This window comes from Seriola dumerili, unplaced genomic scaffold (genome assembly GCF_002260705.1).
Source record: "Seriola dumerili isolate Sdu_G_001 unplaced genomic scaffold, Sdu_1.0 BDQW01000477.1, whole genome shotgun sequence".
NCBI classification, from domain to species: Eukaryota; Metazoa; Chordata; class Actinopteri; order Carangiformes; family Carangidae; genus Seriola; species Seriola dumerili.
In genome coordinates this window covers 109,287-134,614 of record NW_019174732.1, presented here as the reverse complement: position 1 = coordinate 134,614, position 25,328 = coordinate 109,287, and the positions used below count along the sequence as shown (strand labels likewise).

General features: G+C 42.8%; 2 protein-coding genes across 3 annotated transcripts in view; both read left to right on the top strand.

Annotated features, from left to right (window-relative positions):
• The first annotated feature begins 442 nt into the window (after window positions 1-442).
• On the top strand, window positions 443-14,225 carry nlrx1 (NLR family member X1). Of its 2 annotated transcripts, none has more exons than XM_022763484.1 (12): window positions 443-539; window positions 1,087-1,136; window positions 2,073-2,185; window positions 2,336-2,726; window positions 2,881-3,112; window positions 3,347-4,514; window positions 4,886-5,069; window positions 5,933-6,028; window positions 6,948-7,034; window positions 8,254-8,505; window positions 10,449-10,659; window positions 12,832-14,225. In XM_022763484.1, the coding sequence occupies exons 2-12, from the start codon at window positions 1,120-1,122 to the stop codon at window positions 12,979-12,981; spliced, it is 2,901 nt and encodes a 966-aa protein (XP_022619205.1). In that variant the 5' UTR covers window positions 443-539; window positions 1,087-1,119; the 3' UTR covers window positions 12,982-14,225. The 2 variants fall into 2 exon arrangements, with proteins under 2 accessions (XP_022619205.1, XP_022619206.1); XM_022763485.1 differs by having other exon boundaries at window positions 950-1,136.
• Window positions 14,226-16,721: 2,496 nt separating this feature from the next.
• The window catches only part of LOC111235147 (Na(+)/H(+) exchange regulatory cofactor NHE-RF3-like), a 15,318-nt gene continuing 6,711 nt past the window's right edge, over window positions 16,722-25,328 (top strand). Inside the window, exons 1-5 of the mRNA XM_022763483.1 lie at window positions 16,722-16,818; window positions 17,936-17,963; window positions 24,251-24,312; window positions 24,418-24,629; window positions 24,998-25,069. Of these exons, the coding sequence (XP_022619204.1) occupies window positions 16,803-16,818; window positions 17,936-17,963; window positions 24,251-24,312; window positions 24,418-24,629; window positions 24,998-25,069 (390 nt within the window). The 5' untranslated portion in view covers window positions 16,722-16,802. The remainder of the gene's footprint in view (window positions 16,819-17,935; window positions 17,964-24,250; window positions 24,313-24,417; window positions 24,630-24,997; window positions 25,070-25,328) is intronic.

The window sequence follows — 25,328 nt, the reverse complement described above, 5'->3', positions numbered from 1 at the left end:
ATTTCCGTTTTGGCTATAAAGCCTTCAAAATAAAAGCTATGAATCTAAACTCCATTACATTGCACCCACATAGATTAGAAATTAACTAATAATGATTAAAACAGATACACACGTTTGTTTTGGCACAGGATCTAGATTTACACGTCATTCACATATATTCTTATGTGGTAATCTGGCCGACATACTTTAACTGTACACGATCAATAAACTGGTAATAGGGCCAGGTGTTTTCCCGCGGCTGGCTCTCTGCATTAACTTTGATTAGATCGGCACTATTACCACCTCAGACGTCATATTAACCTGTACGTGAATCTTCCCGCGCCATCACCGGCTCTGTAAAGTAAATGCCGTCAGTCAGCCTCTAGAGATTCTCTTATTCTGAAACAGTTCACCAGAGTTTCCCGCCTCTGAAGCGGAACACGGTGAGTGTCAAAGGAGATTGTCACCCAGTGGATTCACCACCACAGAGACATGCAGAGGTAGAGAGACCAGGAACCAGTGAAACCAGTGAGTCCACCTCACTGACACGGGGACACACGGTAAGATTCTGATACTGTTAGACTCCGGTGCCGTTCTGTCCGGTTCGGGTAGGTCTGGACTGTGGCGGACTGTGGAGGGACGGGTGACCTCCTCACTGGACTCAGTCCAACAGCCAGTACGTCCCTCGTAGGAGCAGTGCAGGTCCTCCAGTGTTTCTGACTGACCGCTGTTTGGTTCTGTGCGTTTCCACTGAGGTGATTCTGTGGAGTCCAAGTCCAGGTTCTGTGTTTAAATCCAGGTTCTGTGTTTAAATCCAGTATCCGTGTTTAAGTCCAGGTTCTGTGTTTAAGTCCAGGTTCTGTGTTTAAGTCCAGTATCCGTGTTTAAGTCCAGGTTCTGTGTTTAAGTCCAGGTTCTGTGTTTAAATCCAGGTTCTGTGTTTAAGTCCAGGTTCTGTGTTTAAATCCAGGTTCTGTGTGTATTTTAACACACCAGCACGCTCTTACACATGCACACTAACTTGAGAACAGGGCTGCATGTTGTGTTCAGACTCCTCGTGGTGCCTTCAGGTTCCTCCTGTAGCAACTGTGGGACTGTCGTTCACAGGACTCTCCCTGACAGACGAGGCGGCAGAAGAAGATGAGCTCACTACACAGGTCAGTGTTACTGATGATGTCACAATGATGATTTCACTGACTGACCTGGAGTCAGATCCTGAAGCTGAGGATGAACCAGTCAGACATGTGGGAGTTAATGGGAGTGTTGGGAGGAGGTGACTCTGAGTGATGTGTGACTGTTACTGTGTTGGTCAGAGTTATTTTGTGCTAACAGGTCAGAGTTCGTTGAATATCAGTGATCAGTGATGGAGTATTGCTAGTGTCATGTGACATACCTTGTGGGTGTTGCTGCAGGTGCAGCAGACCGATCAACTGATAAACTCTGATCAACTCCGATCAACTCTGCCTGTAGATCATTATAAAGTTATATATGTTAAGTGAATGAACGTGTGCAGCAGCAACAGTTTCCTCCTCTGACCCAGTGCCTGAGCTGCTGTGAGTCTAACTTGTATTCTGTGAGCTGTAGAAACATGTTTGTCTCTGAATCTAAATGTCAGACTCTCTTTCTGTTGTCCTTCTGTACCTGAACAGTTTAACTCTTCACACACCTGTCAGCAGGTGAGCCTAAGAGCCTGACTACAGTTTTACGCCACAAACAGTGACTGTTAGAGCAGTACAGGAACAGGTTTTACAGAACTAAAGAGCTTCCCTTTTATGTTCTAAAGAAACCACATCAGTCCACATACTGCCATACAAAGAGGCTGTCAGTGGCCTGGGGCAGCTGGAGCCTGGTGTGTGTCAGTGAGTCCTGGTTCTGTTACAGGGTGTCCGTGCTTGTCTAAATGTCAGGTATGTGAGTAAACATGCTGCAGCCTGCAAACAGCTGCTCTCTAATTAAACCACCATATGAAGCAGATCTCAGATCAGTTTGAATAACCCGCATTATGAGTTGTTGACTGTGGGATCAGATCATTTCAGTGAACATATGTCCTGTAGGATCAGAGCTCACCGAACCCATCTGTGTGATGTTTCCAGACAGCTGAGTCAGCTGCTCTCAGCATGGAGCTGGAGGAGGAGGGTGGATGTTTCCCTCTGCTCAGCCACTGGCCTCCACCTCAGGACCTACTGCTCCACCTCCTCAGAGCCAGGTACTCAGCTCAGACTGAAGAGACAACGACAAACCAATAACGACACACAAACAACAACAGACAAACAACATGAAACACAACAACATACAAACAGAGGCAGGAAGATTCGGTGCATACGCACACTGTAAATCCTCTGTTCTCTCACCACAGACCCCCTCCAGGTCCACAGGAGGAAGCTGTTCCTGTGGTTCAGCCACCTTCCTCAGGAGGAGAAACAGTTTGGAGGTTACTTCAGCCCAGAGACCATGCATGTGGATCCACTGATTGTGGAAAGAAAAGCTGAGGAGAGGGCAGGACTCCTCAGCCTCCCTCTCCAGACCCAGCCCCTGTCCAGCTCCTCGGTGTCTGTGGAACAGCTGTTTGAAACCACAGACACCTGGAACGAGGGTCGGGGGGTCAACGTGCTGTTGTATGGGGCTGTGGGAACAGGGAAAAGTACGGTGGTCCGAAAGCTGGTGCTGGACTGGTGCACTGGGACCGGCCTGACCCACTTCAAGCTGCTGGTGCCTTTCTCCTGTGAGGACCTCAGTGAACTGTCAAAGTAAGAGGTTTCTCTCTCATCAGTGAGCCAGAGCCAATCAACACATTCTGATTTATCATAATAATAAGTAAGCTGAATATCAGGGGCAGGGTCTCCCAGGGGGTTTGTTAAGTTTGTAACAAAGAGCACCAAGTAACAACCCCCTCCCACACAGGGTGGCTTCCTTAAGGGACCTGGTGAGCAGGAAGTACCTCCACCTGAGAAAACACCCCCTGCTGAGCGGGGAGGGAAACCAGGCTAAGGATGTGCTCTTCCTCTTCAATGGGATGGAGAAGATGAAGCTAGACTTCCGGATCGGATCCACGGAGCTCTGCAGCGATCCGAATGAGGCGCTGCCTCCTAATGTGGTGGTGGTGAACCTGCTGAGGAAGTACCTCCTACCTGAGGTGAGGACAGTCCACCATCATTATTACCTCACCCCCACCACACTGTGTTTTGAACTAGCTTAGCAGTGATGATGTAGTAATGACCACTGAGTACTCATGAGTCTGAATGTCAACATGTCAACGGGAGTCACAGCCTCTGTAACAGTGTGATCTCATCACAACATGGTGTCTACTGTTTCTGAAGTGTGTAGATTTAGATGTATGTGATGCAGAAGTTGTCTCTGTGTTTCTCAGGCCAGCATCTTGGTCACCACCAGACTGTCAGCCATGGACCGTATCCCACAGAAGTATGTGAGTCGCTACGCTCAGATTTGTGGCTTCAATGACCCAGGCCGCCAGCGGGCGTACTTCACCAGTCGCCTGCTGCAGCAGAGTGGGGAGACGGCTCGTGACCATGAGGCCCAGGCTCTTATAGAGCTGCTGTACCTCAACCTCCAGAGAGAGAGCCAGCTGGCTGCAGCCTGCTTCCTGCCCTCCTACTGCTGGCTGACCTGTGCTACCTTACACTTCCTCCATTTCACTGACGCCAAGGCGCCCATCCGCACACTGACCGGCATATACACCAGTTTCCTCAGGCTCAACTTCGGGGGCGAGGTACTGGGCACAGGAGCAGGGACTAATGTGCCCATTCAGGGGCACAACAATTCTCTGATGTTGTATGTCGTCCGTACCGTTGGTAAAATGGCATTTGAGGGCGTGACGTACAAACGAACGTCGTTCTCAGAGAAGGAACTGGAGCAGTGGATCGGAGGGAAGACCAAGACGGATGAGGAGCTGCATCAGTTGGCCATGTTCCGGACTGACGTGCTGGACTTCTTCCTGGCTCCCTGTGTAGAAAGCGGGAAACATTTTCCAGAAGCTCTCAGTGAGAACAACGAGCAGCGGTATGTGTTTGCTGTCCCAGCCATGCAGGAGTACCTGGCGGCTCTCTACGTGGTTCTTGGAGAGAACAAATCAGCTCTGGAGAAGCTCTCCAAGCGGATGTCTGTGGCCATCGGTCAGGCAGGCGAGGACGTCAACGCCCTCTTCGGCATCCTCTCTAAATTTATCCCCCTTCGAATATTCGCCGTCTTCAACCTCCTCAAGCTTTTCCCAAAGCTCTATGAGAAAATCAGCAGCCACAACAAAGGCAGCATCGCCAGAACCATGGCGACGGAGATGTTCCGCACCGAGGACAGCTACAACGAGGATGTCCTGGATCAGGTGGAGCAAAGCCTCCTGGGAGTCCACGGCCCTCAGCCACAGCAGCACAGTGAAGGCCCGCCTTTTGAGCTCTACCCCATCTTCATGGGTGGACTGCTGCATTATGGGAACCGCGTCCTTCTCCAGCAGCTTGGCTGCAGTATTCAGAGCACCACTGTGGTCCAGATCACACGTGCCCTCAGGAAGCACCTGGTCAGAGGTAACATTCAGGGTTATATACAGCATGCTTTGATCTCATGTTGAACTCACCTCAGGTTAAAGTGGTATTTAATATTTATTAGTATTTTATATATATATATGGTCTTTAGTTTTTATTATACTGTGAAGTTGAGTACTTCCGTGTTAAAGTGTAGTGAACATTGACTGGACATGCTCAGACAGTTTCCTGTTCTTGCTCAGTCTGGTCTTCTCTATCCCTAATCAAACATGGCTACCTTGACAGAATGATGTCCAATATACGAGTTAGTAGTTAGTCCTGATTTGCTTGTAACCAAATCTAAACATGGTGTATTTTAACTCTGTTTCAGACAGAAAGCTGCATGAATAATACTTTTCTCTGATTTATTGTAGAGCTCAGTAAGCCACAGCCACCAGAGGAGGTGATGGATCTGCTGGTTCTTCTGTACGAGTTTCAGAACCCCAGACTGACTGCAGAGGTTCTGGCCTCAATGAGAACCATCCGCCTAACCAACATTCGTATGACGTCACTCAAATGCTTCGTGCTGAGTTCTGTGCTCTCGTGCACCCCCACAAGGTAAAGTCAAAAAGTCTGCGGTGAACTGGATCAAGCTGTAACAACCTCAGAAGAGCCAGTGTTCACTGGGTCAGATTTTACAGATGATGTGTTTGTTATGTTTGTCTGTTACTCTACTGCTGGATGAGACTCTTCATCAAGCACCATCCTCATTATCACTTTGGTTTATGACCAACTCAGCCTCAGCCCTACATTGTGTTTTGTGCTGATCCTCATAGTTAGCATGCTAACAAGCTAACTATGATGATGAACATGATAAACATGGACTAGGCTGATTGGTTACTCCAAATTGACCATAGGTATGACTGTGAGAGTGAATGGTTGTTTGTCTCTGTGTGCCATGTGATGGACTGGCGACATGTCCAGGGTGTAACCCGCCTCTTGCCCGAAAGGATGCTGGGATAGGCTCCAGCCCCCCCCGCGACCCTACTAGAGGATAAGCGGTAGAAAATGGATGGATGGATGATAAACATGCTAACCAGCAGCATGTTAGCATTTGTGCTGTGAGTCAGTAAAAGTCAGTATAACTTTAAACTGCCGCAAACAGCTGTTAACATGAGACTGTATATCAGATCAGATTAGATCAAATCAGATTAGAGTTGGTCAATTCAGATTAGATCTGATTAGATCAAATCAGATTAGATTAAATCTGATCAGATTATATTAGATCAGATTAGAGTTGGTCAGATCAAATTAGATCAGATTATATTAGAGTTTGTCAACTCAGATTATATTAACAGATGATATTATCAAATCAGATTAGGTCAGATTAGATTAGAGTTGGTCAGTGTCTCTATTTGAAATGCATTAGTGTGTTTAATGTTGCAGCAGATGTCTTCAGACCTGTCCCCTGTCCTCTGTAGTTACCACCTTGAGGAGCTGGACCTGTCGTCCTGTCTCCTGACTCACGACCTGCTGCAGACGCTGTGGCCTGCCTTCAGACACACACACAACCTCAAGTGAGACACAGTGACTGAAAGGAAAGATGTGTTTCTGCATGATGCTGAACATTGTTCATGTTGTACTAATACTGCTCCAGTTGTTAGACATTTCTACTTCACATTATAGTTCCAGTGTGTTTTGAACCATAGTGAACAATACACAAAGGTCAGAATCCAGATGTTGATGTGACAGCTGCAGACTGCTGCTAAGTGAGTGATTGTGGTTCAGTGACATAGATTATAAGTGGTCCTGACATGGTCCTGTTCATTCATATCTTCTGACTAAGTCTCAGATTGGAGAAACATGGGTTTCTCCGATCTGAGACTGAGGTTTAACAGTGATGTGTTCAGTGGTTAATGAGTGTGAGCTGGTCACCATGGATACACTGTTGGTAATTTACCTCACACTTATCTGTGGAATTTCTTATCAGACTGCTGTGATATGACTGTTATGAGCTGACGCTATCAGACATGCTGATGTCCAAGTCGGATGGCTCCTCCCCTCAGTCCAGTGGCTCCTCCCACCAGCCACTCAGGTGGCTCCTCCCACCCTGCAGGCATCACTGAACTCTGTGAACCTGAAGTCCTGAGATACAGTAAAGTCAGAATCAGAATCTGGTTTAATGCCAAATAGGTTTTACAACATACAAGGAATTTGCCTTGGTGTGTTGGTGCATATCAATAACAATAAACATAGGAAGAAAGAAATATAAACAAAGAAAGTCAAACTAACCTGACAGGTGTTCTCCAGGTGGGAGGATCCAATGCAACAGACTGACACTGACCACAGACCAGTTAGTTTGTTATAATGTTATAACATGAGGGCAGCCATATTGTTTTAAATGGGTTAAACATTAGATTAAAGTTAAACATTACTTCTGCATGTGAATGCAGTGTGTGTTGTGATTGTCGTCTCTGTGTCTGTCTCTGTCCTCAGTCTTCAGTTTAACAGCCTGGGTCCTGAGTCCTGCATCCTCCTGAGAGATCTGCTTCTAGACCCTAAGAGTTCTGTCAGATCTCTACAGTAAGACCACACCCCCTTCATGTCTCTGTGTTTACACTGTTTCCAGAGGTGTCCTGTCTTTACTTACAGGGTTTGTACATTAATATATTGGTATATTAGTACATAAGAATATTAGCATATAAGCATATTTGTGTATGAATATATTAGCACATTAGTATATTAGCATATTTTATATTTGTATATTAATATATTAGTATATTAGCGTATTAGCATATTAGTATATAGTAATATCTGAGACTGAGTCTGAGACTCTTTGGACAGTTTTATTTTGAACTTGGAGCCTGTGCAGCTGGGCCGCAGTAACCCACCATGGGGCCCCAGGGCAAACATGAGCTGTGGGTCCCCCCTTAGCTCTGGCTCTTCCCACTCTCCCTGTGGCCTTCAAGTGTACATCATTATATCAGAGCAGCAGCACCAGGTCTGGGGCCCCGCAGGTGAGGGGCCCCCGCAGGTGAGGGGCCTCAGTTGTTGACCCAGCTTTGCTGCGCAGGTGATTCTGAGGTGAGTGAGTGTTTTAAATGTAAACAAGGGAAAGATATTCACTAATAAATGTTATGTCTAAAGATGTGCTCTTCTTGTGTCAGTAACAGCAGAGTAATCAGAACAATTAACAGCTGTTTCCATGGTAACAATACAATAAGCTCCTCCTCCTCTCCTGTTGTGAATACTTACTGTTTGTTTTCTCCTTTATCAAACACATTGATCTGATGAACAGATTCACTAAGTGACCTGCGAGTCTGTGTAGACTTTAATCTCTCTCCTGGAGCTGAGTCACTTCCTGCTGCTGTAGCTTCACATTAAGAGCTTCAAACTCCAGTGGTTTATCATCACACAAGAAACACACGAAACAACAACCTGACAGTTTTTTCCATTAGTCCATCCCTACAGGGTAAAAACCTGCAGCTCCTCAGAGCCACAGCAGACTTTAGACCCAGAGTCCACAGACTGATGAGGAGCGTGAGTTCACCTGGTGAACCAGTGGAAGTCTTTTATTGTGAAGCTGCTGCAGGAAGTGCAGTCTATTTGTTAATTGTGCTGCTCTCAGTTCACTGTTCACCTCCCATATCCATAACACAGAGTCCACTATCCTTCAGTCTTCTGTGTCAGCTTCCACCACAGTCAGTCTGTTTGTGCCACCGGGCCCCTGGTCAGTGTTACCTCTCACATGTTGTGCTCAGTTGAAGAGCAGAACTGTCTCATTTTTCTACTGTGTCCTCAGATTGTGTGACAACCCTCTGCTGGAGTCTGGAGCCTGCACCCTCCTGGAGGCCCTGCCAGAGAACCAGTCCCTGAGACACCTGTCCCTGATGCACACCGGGCTGGGGGACTTGGGGGCCCTGCAGTTGGCTGAGAGGCTGCAGCAGCACTCGGGGCTCCAGGAGCTCAACGTGGCCTATAACAACATTGGGGACAACGCCGCTCTGGCTCTGGTGGATGCCTGCAGGGAACATCCCAGCATCCACACTGTGCAGTGAGCAGCTCGTCACCACAACACAACAAAACATACAGCTGATCAGTGACAGACACACACTGTGTTCATGTAATGATCACGGACAGGAAGCACACTTCATATACACAACACACTAACACATAATGACGGACTTTCATCTGCAGCTTCATTCACACAGACACTTAGGGCCTGATTTACTAAGATCCCAAATAAAGAGCGCTAAATTGCGTGCGCACACGGATAGATTGTGCGCGCTGCCTGTTTGGGCCTTGCGAGTGATTTACTTAGATTAACAGCGCAGTTGACTACAGGCGCAAAAGTGATCGAGCCGGCCCTATTTAAATGAGGATTTTGCGCGAGTTAAGGGTGTTCACCGTGGCGAATTCAAACGAGCAGATCCAATTGGACCGGAATTGGAGGTGCTGGTACAAGAGGCAAACAAGCACATTTCTGAGTTATAGCAAAGGAATTTAACCGTTATTAGGAGGAACGCAATATGGGAGGCAATCTGTGACAAGGTTAATGCTGTGGGGAAAACCAAAAGAACACCGGATGAAATGAAGAAAAGGTGGCAAGACATTCGTAGAAGAACAAAGGAAAAAATCGCACAGAATAACAAATCGGCAAATAAAACAGGTGGAGGACCGGCGGGGAGGACCCTCTGTCTCCCATTGAACAGCAGGTGCAGCTGACGTTCTGTGATGAGCAGATTACTGGGATACTGGGAATATTTTTAATTCATTCAGGTACACCACATAAGACATGAACGTGCGTCATGAACGTTCTTTAGCTGTGCAATGGAAAAGCGTAATTGCCAAAAGCGTTTTTGTTTATGCGTTCCAGCAGGGGCGCAGAAGTGTGTGCGTTTTCATTTGTTTTAAGTTTCAGGAATAAATGATAGGAACTAGGCCGAACTAAATGTTTCCTATGTCTAAAAGAAAGTGTGTTTTAGTACATAAAAATGTGAGTTTTTGGTTTTGTCAAAATAGCACAAACAAGAAACACTTGACATTATGATGCAACATTTATTATTTAAGGATTTTCTGAACTCTGAACGAATGACTTTTTTGTTTTTTTCTTTTTCAAAGGACAATCATGGCATCGTCGGATAACCGATATGTCTCGATTATTTTTTCTTCTGCCATTCCAAAAAGAGTGACACGAACAGAAAAGATGCGTTCTCTCCGTTGCCTGTCGTGCCTACGCTGCCTCCTTGCAACAATGACCACAGCCATCTGTGCGCACAGCTGTGCCAGGTAGCCTAAGACTTGACTCTCAAACGTGCTAAATATATTCGCAAAAATAATCAGCGCAATTAGTTTGAGGTTTGGTAAATCACATTGCGTGCGCAAAATGATTCTATTTGCATCTACTCCTCCCAATATTTTGCGCGTTCTGGCAGGCACGCCTATATTGCATATTCATGAAGGCAGAAGCGCAAAATGGATAGCGCGTGTTATTTTGCCCGACTGACAGACGCAATCCTCTGTGCGCCGGTTGGTAGATCAGCATCAACATGTGTTTGCGCGTGCTGTCGCGTTTGCGCACGCAAAGCTTTAGTAAATCGGGCCCTTAGTGCTCTGAGTGCAGAGGGAGGGGCTTCAGTGCAATGGGAGGGGTTTCTGTGCAGAGGGAGGGTTTCAGTGCAGTGGGAGGGGCTTCAGTGCAGAGGGAGGGTTTCAGTGCAGTGGGAGGGGCTTCAGTGCAGTGTAACAGAGACACAAACAGTGACATAAAAACAATATATAAAATAGAAGAATAGAAGCAGATTCAGACTGAATTCACAAACCTCGATCTGGAGGTTTGTTCCTGAGACCAGACCAACACAGGTCTGAAGACCTCAGACAGTACACAACAGTAAAATGAACTGTCTCTGTTGGAGGGAGGAAGACTCAGTCAGAGAACTGATGATGTGTGTGTCCAGTGTGTATGTGTGTTGATCCAGCGTGTGTGTCTTTGTGCAGCTTGTATCTGAACCCTCTCAGTGACGTGGGGAAACAGTCTCTGTACGTCCGTGGCGTTCCCAGCAGTGACAGCGGAAGCGGCCGGCGGGTCAAGGTCCTGGCTTCAGTCACTGAAGGCTCAGACCTGTCTGAGGACTGGCACCCCATCCTCAGAGTGATCCGAGAGAACGCCTTGTCCTGGGACCGCCAACGAGTCCAGCAACAGCTGAAGGTATCAGAACCATCATCACCAGCATCATGTTGTTCATTATAAGCAACATCATCAGAACCATGAATGAAGTTCTTAATATGAGAAGAAACGCAGATACCTGCTGGTTAATTCCAACAGTGACATTCAACAAGGTGAAATGTGACAATGTGATCACGACTGGAATAAAAAAAATAGTATTTCCATGTCTAAATATAATTTCTGTTCAAGTCAGTGTAACCAGTGCGCGGGTTATGTTATGACTAGATTAATCAGAAGACATCAATTCAATCACACATAATCATAACGAATTTTCCCCCCATTCGTATAAATCAAAATAAACATTCTATAATTGCGCTGCAATGGCACATTACTCGTTACATCATCGTTATTGTCAACTGCAAGCATTAGCATAAAAAAGAAGCTAGGTGTGCCGTAGCTAATCCACACCAATACATTGACAAATGCAAATGCTAACGATCACAACAGTCAGTCTCACCAATTCCGGAATATATCCGACGCACCACGCGACCACTTATCCGTCCTCGGCGCTGGTTGACGTCTAAAACAGTTGAATGATGTAACGAAAGCATTTAGGATGATATAAACAAGAATCTACGAGTAACAACTGCAATTGTTTGTAGCGACCGACCTGTAGCAGCTGCTCCGCGTGCCTCCCCTCACCTTCAGAATGAGAGACAGAGCGGACAGTTTGTAACAGGCGCCACGAGCGACGCGATTGGACAGCCGCGGCCTGCGGCGTGACGACGCAACCCTAAGTAACCGGAAGTTACCGACAGAACCCGACGGCCTTTCAAAATAAAATAAAATAACCGTCAAATAACGAACTTTGATAATAGAATAATTTTCACCCCGGTTACATCAGACTAAAGATATAATGTAAATAAGTGCATGAATTATCATCATATTTGAGTATTTTCGCTCTTCAGTCTGATGATGAACAAACTGTTATGAACATGTTGCAGAGAAAACAGTTAAAGTTAATGTCAGACTGTTTCTGCTGCAGAGAGGAGAGAAAGAGGAGAGGAGAGGAAGAAAAGAGGAGTGGACTAAAAACCCAGAGTTAAACCTGAAGTTACCTGGTTAACCTCAGATCCTGCTTCGTACAACCCTGGCAAAAATGATGGAATCACCACTCTTGGAGGATGTTCATTCAATTGTTTAATTTTGTAGAAGGAAAACTAATCAGACATGCCACAAAGCTATCATTATTCAAAATACCAACCATCTGGCTTTAAGAAACAATAAAAAAAGAAAGAAAGACAAGTGTAGTCTGCTTTTTTAGATCAAGCAGAGGAAAAAAATATGGAATCGCTCAATTCTGAGGAAAATATTATGGAATCATGAGAGAAACACTACACCATTAGTACTTTGTTGCACCACCTCTGGCTTTTATAACAGCTTGAATTCTCTGAGGCATGGACTTAACTATTGACAAACAGTATTCTTCATCAATCTGGCTCCAACTGTCTCTTATTGCTGTTACCAGATCAGCTTTGCAGGTTGGAGCCTTGTCATGGACCATTTTCTTCAATTTCCACCATAGATTTTCAATTGGATTGAGATCCGGACTATTTGCAGGCCATGCCATTGACATTATATGTCTTTCTTGAAGGAAAGTCTTTTGCCCTCTTGCAAGATGCATTATCATCTTGAAAAATGATGTCATCATCACCAAACATCCTTTCAATTGATTGATTAAGAAAAGTGTCCAAAATTTCAATGTAAACTTGTGCATTTATTGAAGCTGTAATGACTGCCATCTCCCCCGGGCCTTTACCTACGTTCAGCCCCATATCATCAATGACTGTGGAAATTTGCATGTTTTCTTCAGGCAGTCGTCTTCATAAATTTCACTGGAACGGCACCAAACAAAAGTTCCAGCATCATCATCACTGAATATCACTTTCATCCAGTCATCCACAGTCCATGAATGCTTTTCTTTAGCCCCCTGTAACCTCGTTCTTTTCTGTTTAGGTGTTAATGATGGCTTTCGTTTGGCTTTTCTGAACGTAAATCCCACTTCCTGTAGGCGATTTCTTACAGTTCGGTCACAGACATCAGCTCCAGTTTCCGTCCATAGTTGTTGTGAGTCTGGTGAATCTGACTTGTATGAACATGAGGTCCACTCTGACCCAGTCTGACCCAGTCTGATCCTGCCCCCCCTGTGTGCAGGTCTTCCTCAGGGACCTGGAGTGGGGCCGTCAGCAGCAGCAGAGTCTCTGGAAGAGGCTGCACTTCCGCCGGGTGGAGAAGGGAGTCCGACAGACTCTGGAGCTGCTGGAGAAGGACCCTCCTACTCCACCCACAGGATACAGGATGTGATGGATCAACACGGAGCTCAACAAGTCCAGCAGCATTTCAGGTTTGAGACAGTCTGAACCCACAAGACACTGCCTCACTGATGACATCGTGACCTCATTCAAACAAGAACAACCACACCCACTGTGATTGACCTCTGGAGCGGGGGTGGTGCTCCACATGTGGATCAATAATCAGTTGACAAAGTGAAAATGTGTCTAATGTGGATGAACCAAATAAATCAACAAGATAAAATAAAACAAACAACAATAGGAAGTACATCCATATTCATTAGCTGGTAAACACCAGAAAGAAAAAACACAACAGTGTTTAAATAATCCTAATCAATTCCTGTTAAATGATATTATACAGAGGTTTCTAAGGAAGAGTAAGACATAAAAATGTTACTGTGAGTCAGAAGATTTTCCCAGCATGCTTTGAGAGTCTTTAATGTGAAAAGCACTTTGTGAAATGATGGATCAAAGTTACAGGATCTGTTTATGAACCAGTTTCACTTCCTCTAAAAAAAACTGAACGTTGAGTCTCTGTATGAGTGAGTCTCAAAAACACTGAAACCTACGATTCCCATAATGCAACAGGACTCTGGCTCTCTGTCAGACCCTCAGGTGGTGAAGGTCACAGACAGAACCACACACAGCTGAGGCTCTGACAGCTTCCTCTGGTTTGTCCTCTCCTGCTCTCCGTAGCTCAGGTCAGACCTTTCAGCTCGTCTCCTATTGGTCAGTGGAGAAGCTTCATTCTCTCTGAACAGATGTGAAAATATCTGGCTGTGATTCCATTGACATGATGTGACCAGACCTCTCCTCTCTGTGAGACAGCAGGGTCACATGACCTAAGTCACGTGACCTGAGTCCTGTCCTCAGACTGGAGCCACAGGCTGAGTAAGACTTCCTGCAGCCAGTGACTGTGACGAAACTTTCGTGTGTTAGTGAATGCTGCCTTCAAGAGATCTGTAGAACAGAAACCTGCTCTGAGGTCTCTGCAGGAGCAGCAGAGACCAAGGTGGAGCCAGAGTCCGGTCTCATCAGTCTCTGCTGTGGAGTCTGGATCTGACCAAACTGTACAGACTCAAACATGAGTCTCATTTTTTGCATCAAACTTTTGTCCTGAGAAGTTAATGAAAATGTTGTAATGTTTTAAAAATCTTTTATTTAACAAAGTTGAGATGTGATTTAAAAAAAAAAACAAAAAGAAAAACTTCCTGGATCCTTTACAGTAAACTGATCCCTCCCCCCAGCACCCGGCCCTCCCCCAGCACCCGGCCCTCCCTCAGCACCCGGCCCTCCCCCAGCACCCAGCCCTCCCCCAAGTCTGGTGCAAGTCTGTTCAGAACTAAAGGACAAACAGACAGGCAGACAGACAGGCAGACAGACAGACAGACAGGTGATAACAGAGGAGGTAATAATAATGATAACAATAATAATAATAATAATAATTGAACACGTTTATATTTAAAAAGGTAAATGTAATTAATGTATTAATTCAGTTTGTTGAAGGTGAAATCATAAATAGAAATGATAATTAAATGTTTGCATTAATACGTCTGTTGTTACATTTTGATCCATTAATAATAGTATTTAAAGTGTATCATTGTATTGATTGGTAATTATCAGACTGATCCTCCTCTTCACTCCTGCTCTGACTGATGAAGATGAAGACGAGCTCATGTTTGATGTCAGCTGACTGTTGAGCAGGTGAACACTGAGGTCACACCTGAGCTGCAGTCATGGTTTGTTATTATGGGATGTTCAGATCTGACAGTCTGTGGCTCTAACAGCATCATACCAACTCATCACTTCCTGCATGTGCGTCATTATAAATACATGTTAATGTGACACAGCAGTCGACCTTTGACCCCTGTGAAACATGTCTTATCACCCAGTGACTGAGCATCAGACACGATTTATTATATTGACAGATTATCAGAACAGTATCAGTGCCTCTCTAATACTTCCTCATCTATGCAATATCATATTAATAAAATATGTGATGAACTTTTAAAACATTGTTGGTTCATTTGAATTAATTAAATGTTTCCTGTGTTTAAGTGTCTGTCTCTGTCTGACCTTGTTACTGTTGTTAGTCGACGTGAGGCAGAAAACAGCTGGGAGCTTTGACTCAAAGTGATTTAGAAGAAAAACGTGAAAGTGAAACATGTCTAATGATAAATGTTTGTTCTGTTCAGGGTGAAACTGTGGAAACAGACAGTTACATGTTGATTTACATCATAAGCATCATGATGAGCAGCAGCGTCTGTGCTGTGATCATGGTGAACCATTATATTGTGATATAGAAACTTTAATCACAATGATTAAATACATTTAGATTTTAAAAACCTCATTTAATAACTAACTGTTCATTCACTTTGTTGAAGGTGGAATGATAAATAACAGTTTTATGAGTTAATGTGTTGAAGCTTGTTTGCTCTTAAACCAGGTTCTGGACAAACAGATGAGAACTGGACCAGAGTCAGGACACAAGTCAGGTCCTTAGACCAGGACGGAGACAGTAAACACACAGTAGAGATTCAACACATTCTCGTATCGTCAGGATGAACAGTTCAGTAAGTTTGATTTTCAGAAACAGGTTTTAAATGATGGTAATTTGATTTTAATTTTGAGATACAAAAATTAAAATCAAGGTTTTTATTTACTGTTGAAATGGAAAATCAAATCAAATCAGAAGATTCTGTCTCATCTCAAAGATACATAAGAACCCGTGGTTTAATCTGTTATGTATTTTATATATGTAGTTTTAGGTTAAATAACTACAGCTGTCACTTATGTGTAGTGCAGTTAATATGACACCTGTAGGATGAGCGCCCCCTTCTGGTGACCTGCTGTTATTTCACACATGAGGTGGGAGAGCTGATGGCACGGTGACGACAGTGAGTCCTGAAGTGGATCCAGACTGAACCAGAGACCACATGTGGATCTTTGTATGCAGTGAGATGACTGATGTTCAGATGACACCTGGAGCAGCTGCTGTTTTAAAATCAGGTGAATCAAATAAAAAAGGAGAAAGAGCAGAGGAACTTCAGATGTGTCTGATCCTGTTGAAACTTCCTCTACAGGACAGACAAACTTTTATTTTGCTCCAAACACAGGAATCTCGCCTAAACTTTACTTCCATTAAAATGATTTGATACAGAGCAGATTATGATCAAACCACATGATGATGCAGATCAGGGTCTCTGCTCTCAGGTTATGAAAGCATGTGTCACATGTAAATCAGTTCATGTCAAATAAACTACAGACAGCGTCACACTGAGCAGCGTCACTCTCTCAGACACAAACACATGATAAAGCTCCTCCAGTGTAAAGGTCTGTGTCCATGTGTAGTGTGATTATAGATCAGCTCTAGCTTCTATATTAATACTGTGAAAGTATCAAAGCCTCAGTCCACAGAGAAATGCACACAGCCTGTATTCAGAAACTGAGCCTTAAAACCAGCCGTCAGGACTTCTGGAACTTTGTGATGTCACAACAAAGCAGTCACCAAGCCCCGCCCACCTGGACCCACCATCCAAACCTTGCAGGATTTGGTTTCTCTGAGTGTTTTCACCTGAAATCTGCTAAATTTTTATTGGATCACTCAGAAAACAGTCAGCCAATCAGAGGAGAGGACTACACCATCACTAAACCTTCACTACGGTGTCACAGTGTGTCTTCCCCTCAGCTTAGCCTCAGCAGTGAGTGAATGTTTAACCAGGTGCTGCAGAGGACTGAGCGTCTCACCTGCTGACGGACTCTTTATGGTCTGGTTGCTGTGGACCTTGTCCGTCCGGTGTCTCAGTCTGAGCAGGAACACACACTCAGGACTCCATGAGCTCGTCCACAGGTAGGCTCCTTCACTTCCTGCTTCACAAACACATGACTTTCCATGTTTTGACTAATCAAATGTAACCTCCCATGCTGCCTAGTGTTGACAGAAGTCACCTGTAAAAATGTCTTGTTGGCTGTGGAGGTAGGTGACTGTTAGCTTAGCACATTGGATAGTTTCCGGTGTCTGGTCTGTTGTGCAGATGCTACTTCACCTGAGTGGAGTCGTCCTGTTTTCTTCCTGGTTGAACACGATGTGATCCAGAGACTGTCACAGAGTAAACAGCCTGCAGCTCATTTCATCACTGATGGTGAAGAGTGTTTTGAGAAGCTGTTTGTCTGATTCCTCCAGGAAATGTAACAATGACAGGAATCAGAGCTGAGGCTGGGCTGCAGCTCAGATCAGGATTAGAAACAGGGACAGCCTGATTAGGCTATATACTGTATATATATATATATATATATATATATTTCTGTGATGATGAACTAACACTGTCTGCATCTTTTCCTTTAACTAAATATTTTAGTTACTTTAGAGTATTTCTATCAGTGTTTCTGTTTCATCCTAGTTTGTATTTTATACTAAATTCAGAAGGAAACATTCCTATCAATAACAGACGGATGAAAATATAGATATAGTTATTTGTTTTATTTTAGTGTGACTTAGTGTGTTAAGTTTGTCTGCTGGTTATTTATGTCATGTTTTTGTCCATTATATACTGTATATATATATACATATATTTATTTATGTATTAATATTAAAAAGGGTAAACACTAAATATACTAGTATACAGTACCAGGTACAGGACCTGGATGGTGGGCCCCAGTTCAGTCTCTGTGGTCTGAGGTTTCAGTGTAGATGTGGGTGGACTGACCTGGCCCAGACTGTTGGTTTAGTGATTCTTGGTGTCAAAAGGAAAAATGTGGAGCTGTTGTTAATGAACGACTGAGCTGCTCAGAATGGAACCGCCTCTCTGCCTGCAGTCAGAGCAGGTCTGGGTTAAAGCACTTCTGTTATTATAAATGTAAAGTCACACATTTGAATAAAGGTGTGGGAATCACCTGAGTGTGTCTGTGTCATGTTTGACAGAGTGGGGAGGTTCAACTGTCTCACTGTGTCTCTGTTGTGTCCACAGACTGTCACGATGCCATGGACTTCCCACGGTGAGTTCAGCTTCAGTCTTAATTACAACCAAACACATTTCTTACAGAACCATACTTGTAGTTCAGACCAGTCATATTACATCATGCCAATGTGCCCTCCAAGAGGCTATGTCTCCAAGACAACCAATTTAGGCATTTGATTGGCTGAGAGGGCGGGGGCTATGTGAAGGCTCACTTCATGTGAGAATATCACAGTGGTAGCTAATGTCACTAGAAAAATGTCAACTGATGTTATTTAACCATGTGAACTAGTGTTAACTAGTCTCTGATTCTGTAGGTTAGCAGTCAGGTTGCTAGCAGGACTAAACTTGAAATGGTAGAAATATCAGTATCAACTATGAGTTTAATTTCTGTCGAAAAATGAATACTATGACGTTTTATGACTTGACATAGATGATTTGTTTTTGAGGCGTCACTGTGGTGTAGTGGTTAGAACTGTCACCTCACAATTAAAAGGTCTGGGGGCCTTTCTATGTTGAGTTTGCATGTCCTCCCTGTGCCAGCGGGGGTTTTCCCCAAGTACTCCAGCTTCCTCCCGCAGTCCAAAGACATGCACATTAGGTTTATTGGCGTCTCTAATGCCTTACTATACTATGCCTGTTTTATGCCTTACTACATTATAAGGTTTTTTGGCATTTTTATCCCTTACTATAATATGAGGTTTTATACCTTCCTATACGATAACGTTTTTTGATGTTTTTATGCCTTACTATACTATGACTTTTTATGACATTAATTATATTTTATTGAATTTTGCATTAACAAGACAAACAAACAAACAAAAACAGCACAGATCTTGCCAAATTACAAAGGAATAATAATGTCCATGGGTTACATGAACACACATCTGGATCATATACATTATTGTTTGCATTAGGGTCATGTCAAAGGAAGAAATTTAACAGCCTATGACTTATTTGTGAAGACAAGGTGCGGGCAACAGATCAACGAGATCACTGGGAAGATAATCAAGAAGGGGCTGCCATATATTATTAAAGACACTACTGTTACCTTTTAAAATAGCACTGATATGTTCCATAGGAAAAACCTTAAATGTTTCTCTGTACCGTTGTGTAACTGAGGGAGGCTTCTCCTGAATCCACTGGAACAGAATACATCACCTCGCTAGAAGCAGAAGTTAACACATTAAAGTCAGCTGTCCAGGGGATAAAGAGAGCTGTCCCATAGGGATACTCAGAGGAAAAAATACTGGGTCTAATGTAACTGTTTTGTGGAAAATAGAGCTAAGCTCCTTAGAGACATTTTTCCAATATCTGGAGATTAATGGACATTGCCATATACAATGGTAGTAGGTTCCTACTTCTTTTTTACACTTCACACAAAGGGGGAGATCTGGGGATTAATTTCATGTAGAAAGTGAGGAGTGCGCTGCACTCTGTGTAAAATTCTATATTGACTCTCTCGGAGTTGTAAAAGCATCTGACCACGCTTCTCCATTTAGTTCAAACTCCAAGTCCTTTTCCCATAGCTCCCTAGTTCTATCAGCATTAACATAATTACAAGAGTTTAGTTTTCCATAAAAGGGGGAAATTAATTTTTTTGTCATTAAAGGCAGTTAGATTAAAATTAAGAAGCTTTCAACAGGACTTAAAATTGGTTGATCATTGAAAGGTATGATTTTACAAAATGCCTCACTTGGAGAAAACCAAAAAAGTGGTTATGTGGTATTTTGTGCGTATTCTGAATTTACGTAAATGACATGAAGTTACCATCTACAAATAAATCAGAAACAAATCTTAATTCCTTTGAATACCAGTCATCAAAATACTCATTCCTATGCCTGGAGGGAAAGCTCTGTTCTTAATTTAAGGTTGTAGCCCTGATGAAAAATCTCTGTGGCCAGTATGTTTAGTGATATCACACGAAATAAGGCTGAAAAGGGAGAGAGGGGCACAGCACCATACATCCACAGGCAGCTCCCCTTGATGTAGAAAATATTTAAGCCAACTTGATATTATTCAGGCATGGCAAGAACAGTTGTAATAAAGAAAATTGCTTGACCCCCCCTGTCTATTGGCAATTGTAAAGTCTTCATCTTTAATCTAGATTTCTTTCCATGCCATATGAATTTGGACAGAAACCCTTCATTATCTAAAATGACTCTGTTATTGATCTTAAGTGGCAGCATTTGCATAGGGTATAATGTCCTGGGAACTATATTCATCTCAATCAAACTTATTCTGCCCATCCAAGACAGTGGGAGATCAAACCACCTGTTAAGGTCAAGGTCATTTTTGACTGATGCTAAAGTTGCTTTGAAATGTAGTTTAAACAGCTCTTTAATATCATCTGAAATTCTAATGCCCAGATAAGTAAAACCTGAGGTTGACCACTTGAAAGGAAAATTGACAGGAGTTACTCAGTCCTAAAAGTCACCCAATGGCAAGGCCTCTGATTTGTTATAGTTATAACCTGAAATCAGGCCAAATTGATTGATGAGCGATAGTAAAGTAGGGATGGAATTCTCAGGGTTGGTAATAAACAGTAATACATCGTCAACATAAAGCAAGACTCTGTATTCAATGTCTCGTAACTTGACATCGGAGAGCCCTCGGTAGGTCCTAATAGCCTCTGCAAGTGGCTCGAGCACGAGTGCAAATAATTATGGGGAGAGGGGGCAGCCCTGACATGTACCTCTACTCAAAGGGAAAATATCTGACACTGAACCATTTACTAAGACCCTCGCAGTTGGAGATCTGTACAGTACTTTAACCCACTCAACAAAACAGGAACACAAACCAAACCTATTCAGAACATGAAAAAGATATAATGGTCTGCAGGACTTCCTGGTGATCGGCCTACACAGATCTTCTCTGTTTTCTGCAGACAAAGCAGGGAGATTAATTATTTTTCTTAGATTTACTTTTTCTTAGAATCAATGTATTTTGACACTCAGATGAATACAATTCTTGGTAGAACTCTTTCATTATTTTACTAATAATTTTGGTTTCAAAATGAATGATAGAGCAAGTAGCCGGCTGGGTTTGTTACTGGATTCAAATAATCTGTGCCTGGCATAAAATATTGCTGATTCTGATTTTTGAGTTAGCAACTGGTCTAAAGAGGACTGGCTGCTTCTAATTTATTTAACACAGAGGTGGAAGAAGATGCTTTAAAGTCTCTTTCCAAAGTACCAATGTCGTGTTCAAGCGCTAACTGTTTTGCCAAAGTACTCTTTTTTTTTGCGGCTGTGTTAGAAATGATGTACCCTCTGTTTGTGGAAATAAAAAGCTTCCATTGATTTACTAAATATGTCAAAAATGCAGTCACTAAGAAGAAATGGGTTTAAATGCCAATGTCTAGATAAAGTCTCATAGTAAGGTGGCAGTAGTTCTATCGAGACTGATGAATGGTCTGACAGAACACAGGTTCCAGACCTGTCAAAGATTGATCTAAAAACAAACATATAATCAATTCTAGAAAAAGAATGATGGGGACGTGAGAAAAATGTAAAATCCTTCTCTCATGGATTAGTGATTCTCCATATGTCAAATAGGCCAAGGTCTGAGCAGAGCTCCATTGTTGCTCTTGCCATTTTTGAGAGAGGTTGGATTTTAGTTGGATTATAATCCATGTCAGGAGCAAGACCGCAGTTAAAATCCCCTCCAAGTATTACATAAGGCAGGCAGATTGAGGAAATATCAGCAAACAACTTAGAATAAAATGAGCCGTCAAAAGTATTGGGCGCATAAACAGTGGGCAGCCAGGTTTAGAAAAAGTGGATTGGGCGTTTTCCCTCTGTGTTCTTCCATACTGAGAATACGCATGTTATCCTGTCTGCTCCGGTTCTCCATATCATCCATGTTGGCAGCCACTACCTTACATTTTTCCTTTGCTCCAGTAACTCTCCCCTCCAGCCCGGTCACCACATCCTCTACATCCAAGATTTTCCACTCTGCCTCAGTAATGCGTTTTGACTGGCTTTCCAGGGTCGTGGATATTTTTTCCAAAGTCTCTGTGAATTTGGAGAGTTTCTCTTCCACTATGTCGCTGAACTTTTGAGTCACCTCCCCTCAGTCAGAGCTGCGGTGTTCACCGCGGGCAGGGGCTCCACCCAATGGTGGCGAGTTTGTTGTTTGGCTAGCATAGGCAGTTGTCATTTTTTTACATGAGTTGATTTTCGTCTGTTTCGACATCACTTGTTGATTCTTATGCCACTTAATCAATATAACAGGCCAAAGTGAGAACAGCACCTGTATTAAGTGTGATTAAAAACGAGTGGGAGCGGGAGCTCAGTGCGAACATGACCTCTAGCCAGCCATCATCACGTGACTCCCCTTTTATGACATGACTTATGATAGTATGATGGGGTTTTTGACATTTTATGAACTATAGGATGATTTTTTGTGCCTTACTATACTATGACATTTTATGACATATTTTACTTTCTGTACTATGACATTTTATGCCTTATTATGCTATGATGTTTTTCATGACAATTTTATACCTTACTAAACTAAGACATTTTTTCACATTTTTATAGCTTACTGTATTGTGATGTTTTTAGACATTTTTATGCCTTACTATGCTGAGACGGTTTTTTTTTACATTTTTGACTTACTATACTATGACTCTTCATAAGATTTTTTCATTCATCACTATTATAATATGATGTTTTTGACGTCTTATGCTTAACTATAATTTAACATTGACGAAGGTTTTATGCCTCACTAAAGTATATTTTTTTACGTTTTTATACCTTATGTTAATGCTTTAATATACTATGGTGTTTTTTGACGTTTCATTCCTCAGTATACCATGATGTTTTTAGTTGTTTTTATGCCTTACTATACTATGACTTTCTTATGCCTTATACACAATGATCTACAAAAGGGACGGCATGATAGTGTAGTGTTTAGAACTGCTGACTCTCAGATTGAAGGTTGTGGGTTTGATTTTGCACCCAGGGCCTATCCGTGTGAAGTTTGCATGTTCTCCCTGTAGCTGCGTGGGTTCTCTCTGGGTACTCCAGCAACCGCCCACAAGTCCAAAGACATGCATAATAGGTTAATTGATATTTTTATACCTTGATATACTATGACATTTTTCATGTTTTCATGCCTTACTTCTATGACTTATGACATATATATGAAATATATGTCCATATATCAAGAGTGATGTTACCATATGTGTCACCTAAAAGACAATATATAACTATGACATGTATATATCCTCTGGATATATGAAGATATAATTTTATAACATATAAGAAATACTCAGTAAAATGCAATTTTATTAAAACAATATTCCTATTAAAATTGTATATGTTTGCATATGATTTTCTTCATAAATTCTCATTCATTTTAAACATACTTATCTACCTTTTGTATACATATACAATGAACATATGCTGACAGACTATGGGATGAATATATATTCATGTAACATGATTATAATATAAACTGACATTAAACACTAAAGTACATGTCAGTATATTATAATGTTACAATTTCACAACAGGCTTTAAATGTAATCTTTACATATATAGGCTGTACTTTCAATACATGTGTGATTTCCTTCATATGTACATATATTTCATATATGGAAATTCAACACATGATATATTACATTTGTGTATGGGCATTCCTGAATGTAAATTCTTATATGTTAATAAACTGTTAGGTTGATGGCAAGGGTTGTTACGTCCCTACCAATGTTGAGACCAAATCTACGCCTTTGTGTAGTTCTGTATAACATTAGTTCTATAAAAACTGCATTTCTACATAATCATAGTTCTATGTAACTGTAGTTGTATGTGGACTGTAGTTCTATACAACTGTAGTTCTGTGTAACTGTAATTCAATGATGACTGTTCACTGCGCTCTCTGACATCAGGACTTTAATGACTTTAATGATAAAAACGTCTTATCTGAGCTGATAACAGATACTTCACCTTGACCACTGACGTTTTATCTCAGAGCTGTTTGTCTCCTCAGCAGACATGATGTTAATGAAGTTTATGATGTTCACTGTCTTCAAGTCACGTCTGTTACAGTTACAGTCAGAGAGAGACTTTAATAAACTGAGCTGGAGCTCATGACTCAGAAGTTTTTGTTACAGTTCTCATGATCAACAGTATCAGAGAGTGAGATGTTCAACATACACTAGAAACCTCTGATCCAGCTGCTGGACCATGACACAGTCAAATGAGTGTGAACCACATTAATGTAGAAACAGTTCAGCTCACTGTGTGTTAAAGAGTGATGGTGATGATGATGATGATTATGATGATGATGATGTCACTGACTCTGTCCTTCTCGCCTCAGTTTCACCTTTAATCCAAAGGAGGGGATTGATAATCCAGCTCTGGTCATCACTGATGATCCTGGTGACGTTTCACTTCATCACTTCACATTCAAACCTGTCAAAGCTTCTCTCTTAAATCCCCCCACCCCACTTGGTGCTAACGACCTGTACCTGAACCTGTGTGCAGAGCCGGATCAGGCCGTGGTTCCCAGACTGTGCCAGCTGAAGCGTCTGGAGGGACAGAGCTTTGGATTCTACCTGCGGATGGATCAGAGCAGCCGGAGCTTCGAGATCGGGGATGTGGAGCCGTGGAGTCCTGCAGAGCACAGCGGGCTCCGAGATGGAGACCGGGTCCTGGAGGTCAACGAGGACTATGTGGGCAACATGGACTTCTTCAGGGTCAGTGTCAGATAACCTGGGGTTGTAAGAACCTCCTGTACCCACTGGATCAATTGTATTGACACTGGTGACCTCTGACCTTTCATCAGGCTTCCTATCTGTCCTCTGTGAACATGAATATCTGGAGGTCAGCTCACAGTCACTTCATGAAGTCCTGTTCTCCTCGTGTTTCTCTTCTTCTCTGAATCATTCCAGTCTCTACTTTGATTCTAACGCTGCATTCAGGGGCTGTCAGAATTATCGTAATTTCAAGTTTCACTGTGGTGTCACATGATCACTGTGAACATCATGACATATGACATGAACAGGTCATGAGTTATAACTGATGGAACAGGTATATAAACTGAGTCACCTGTGTTTACCTGTAGGTAGTGAGGAAGATCCAGTCGTGTGGTTTACACCTCTTCCTCCTGGTGCTGAGGAGAGCCGAGTATGAACAGGTGTGTTCCCGCTGATTATTGATCTGTATTGATTCTTACTGACATGTAAACATAGTAACAGCATCACCCTGCAGGTACACTGATCACATTCATGATAATTATGAATGCCCATAATTAGTTTTAGAGGTTGAATTTTGTCCAGTAGGCTACAGATGCTATGCTAAGTGCACAGGGCTAATATGTAGCTACAGTTAGCCCCAGAAGCTAAGCTAGCAGTGAGAGGTTACATTAAAGTACAACATTACTGTATAAGATACTG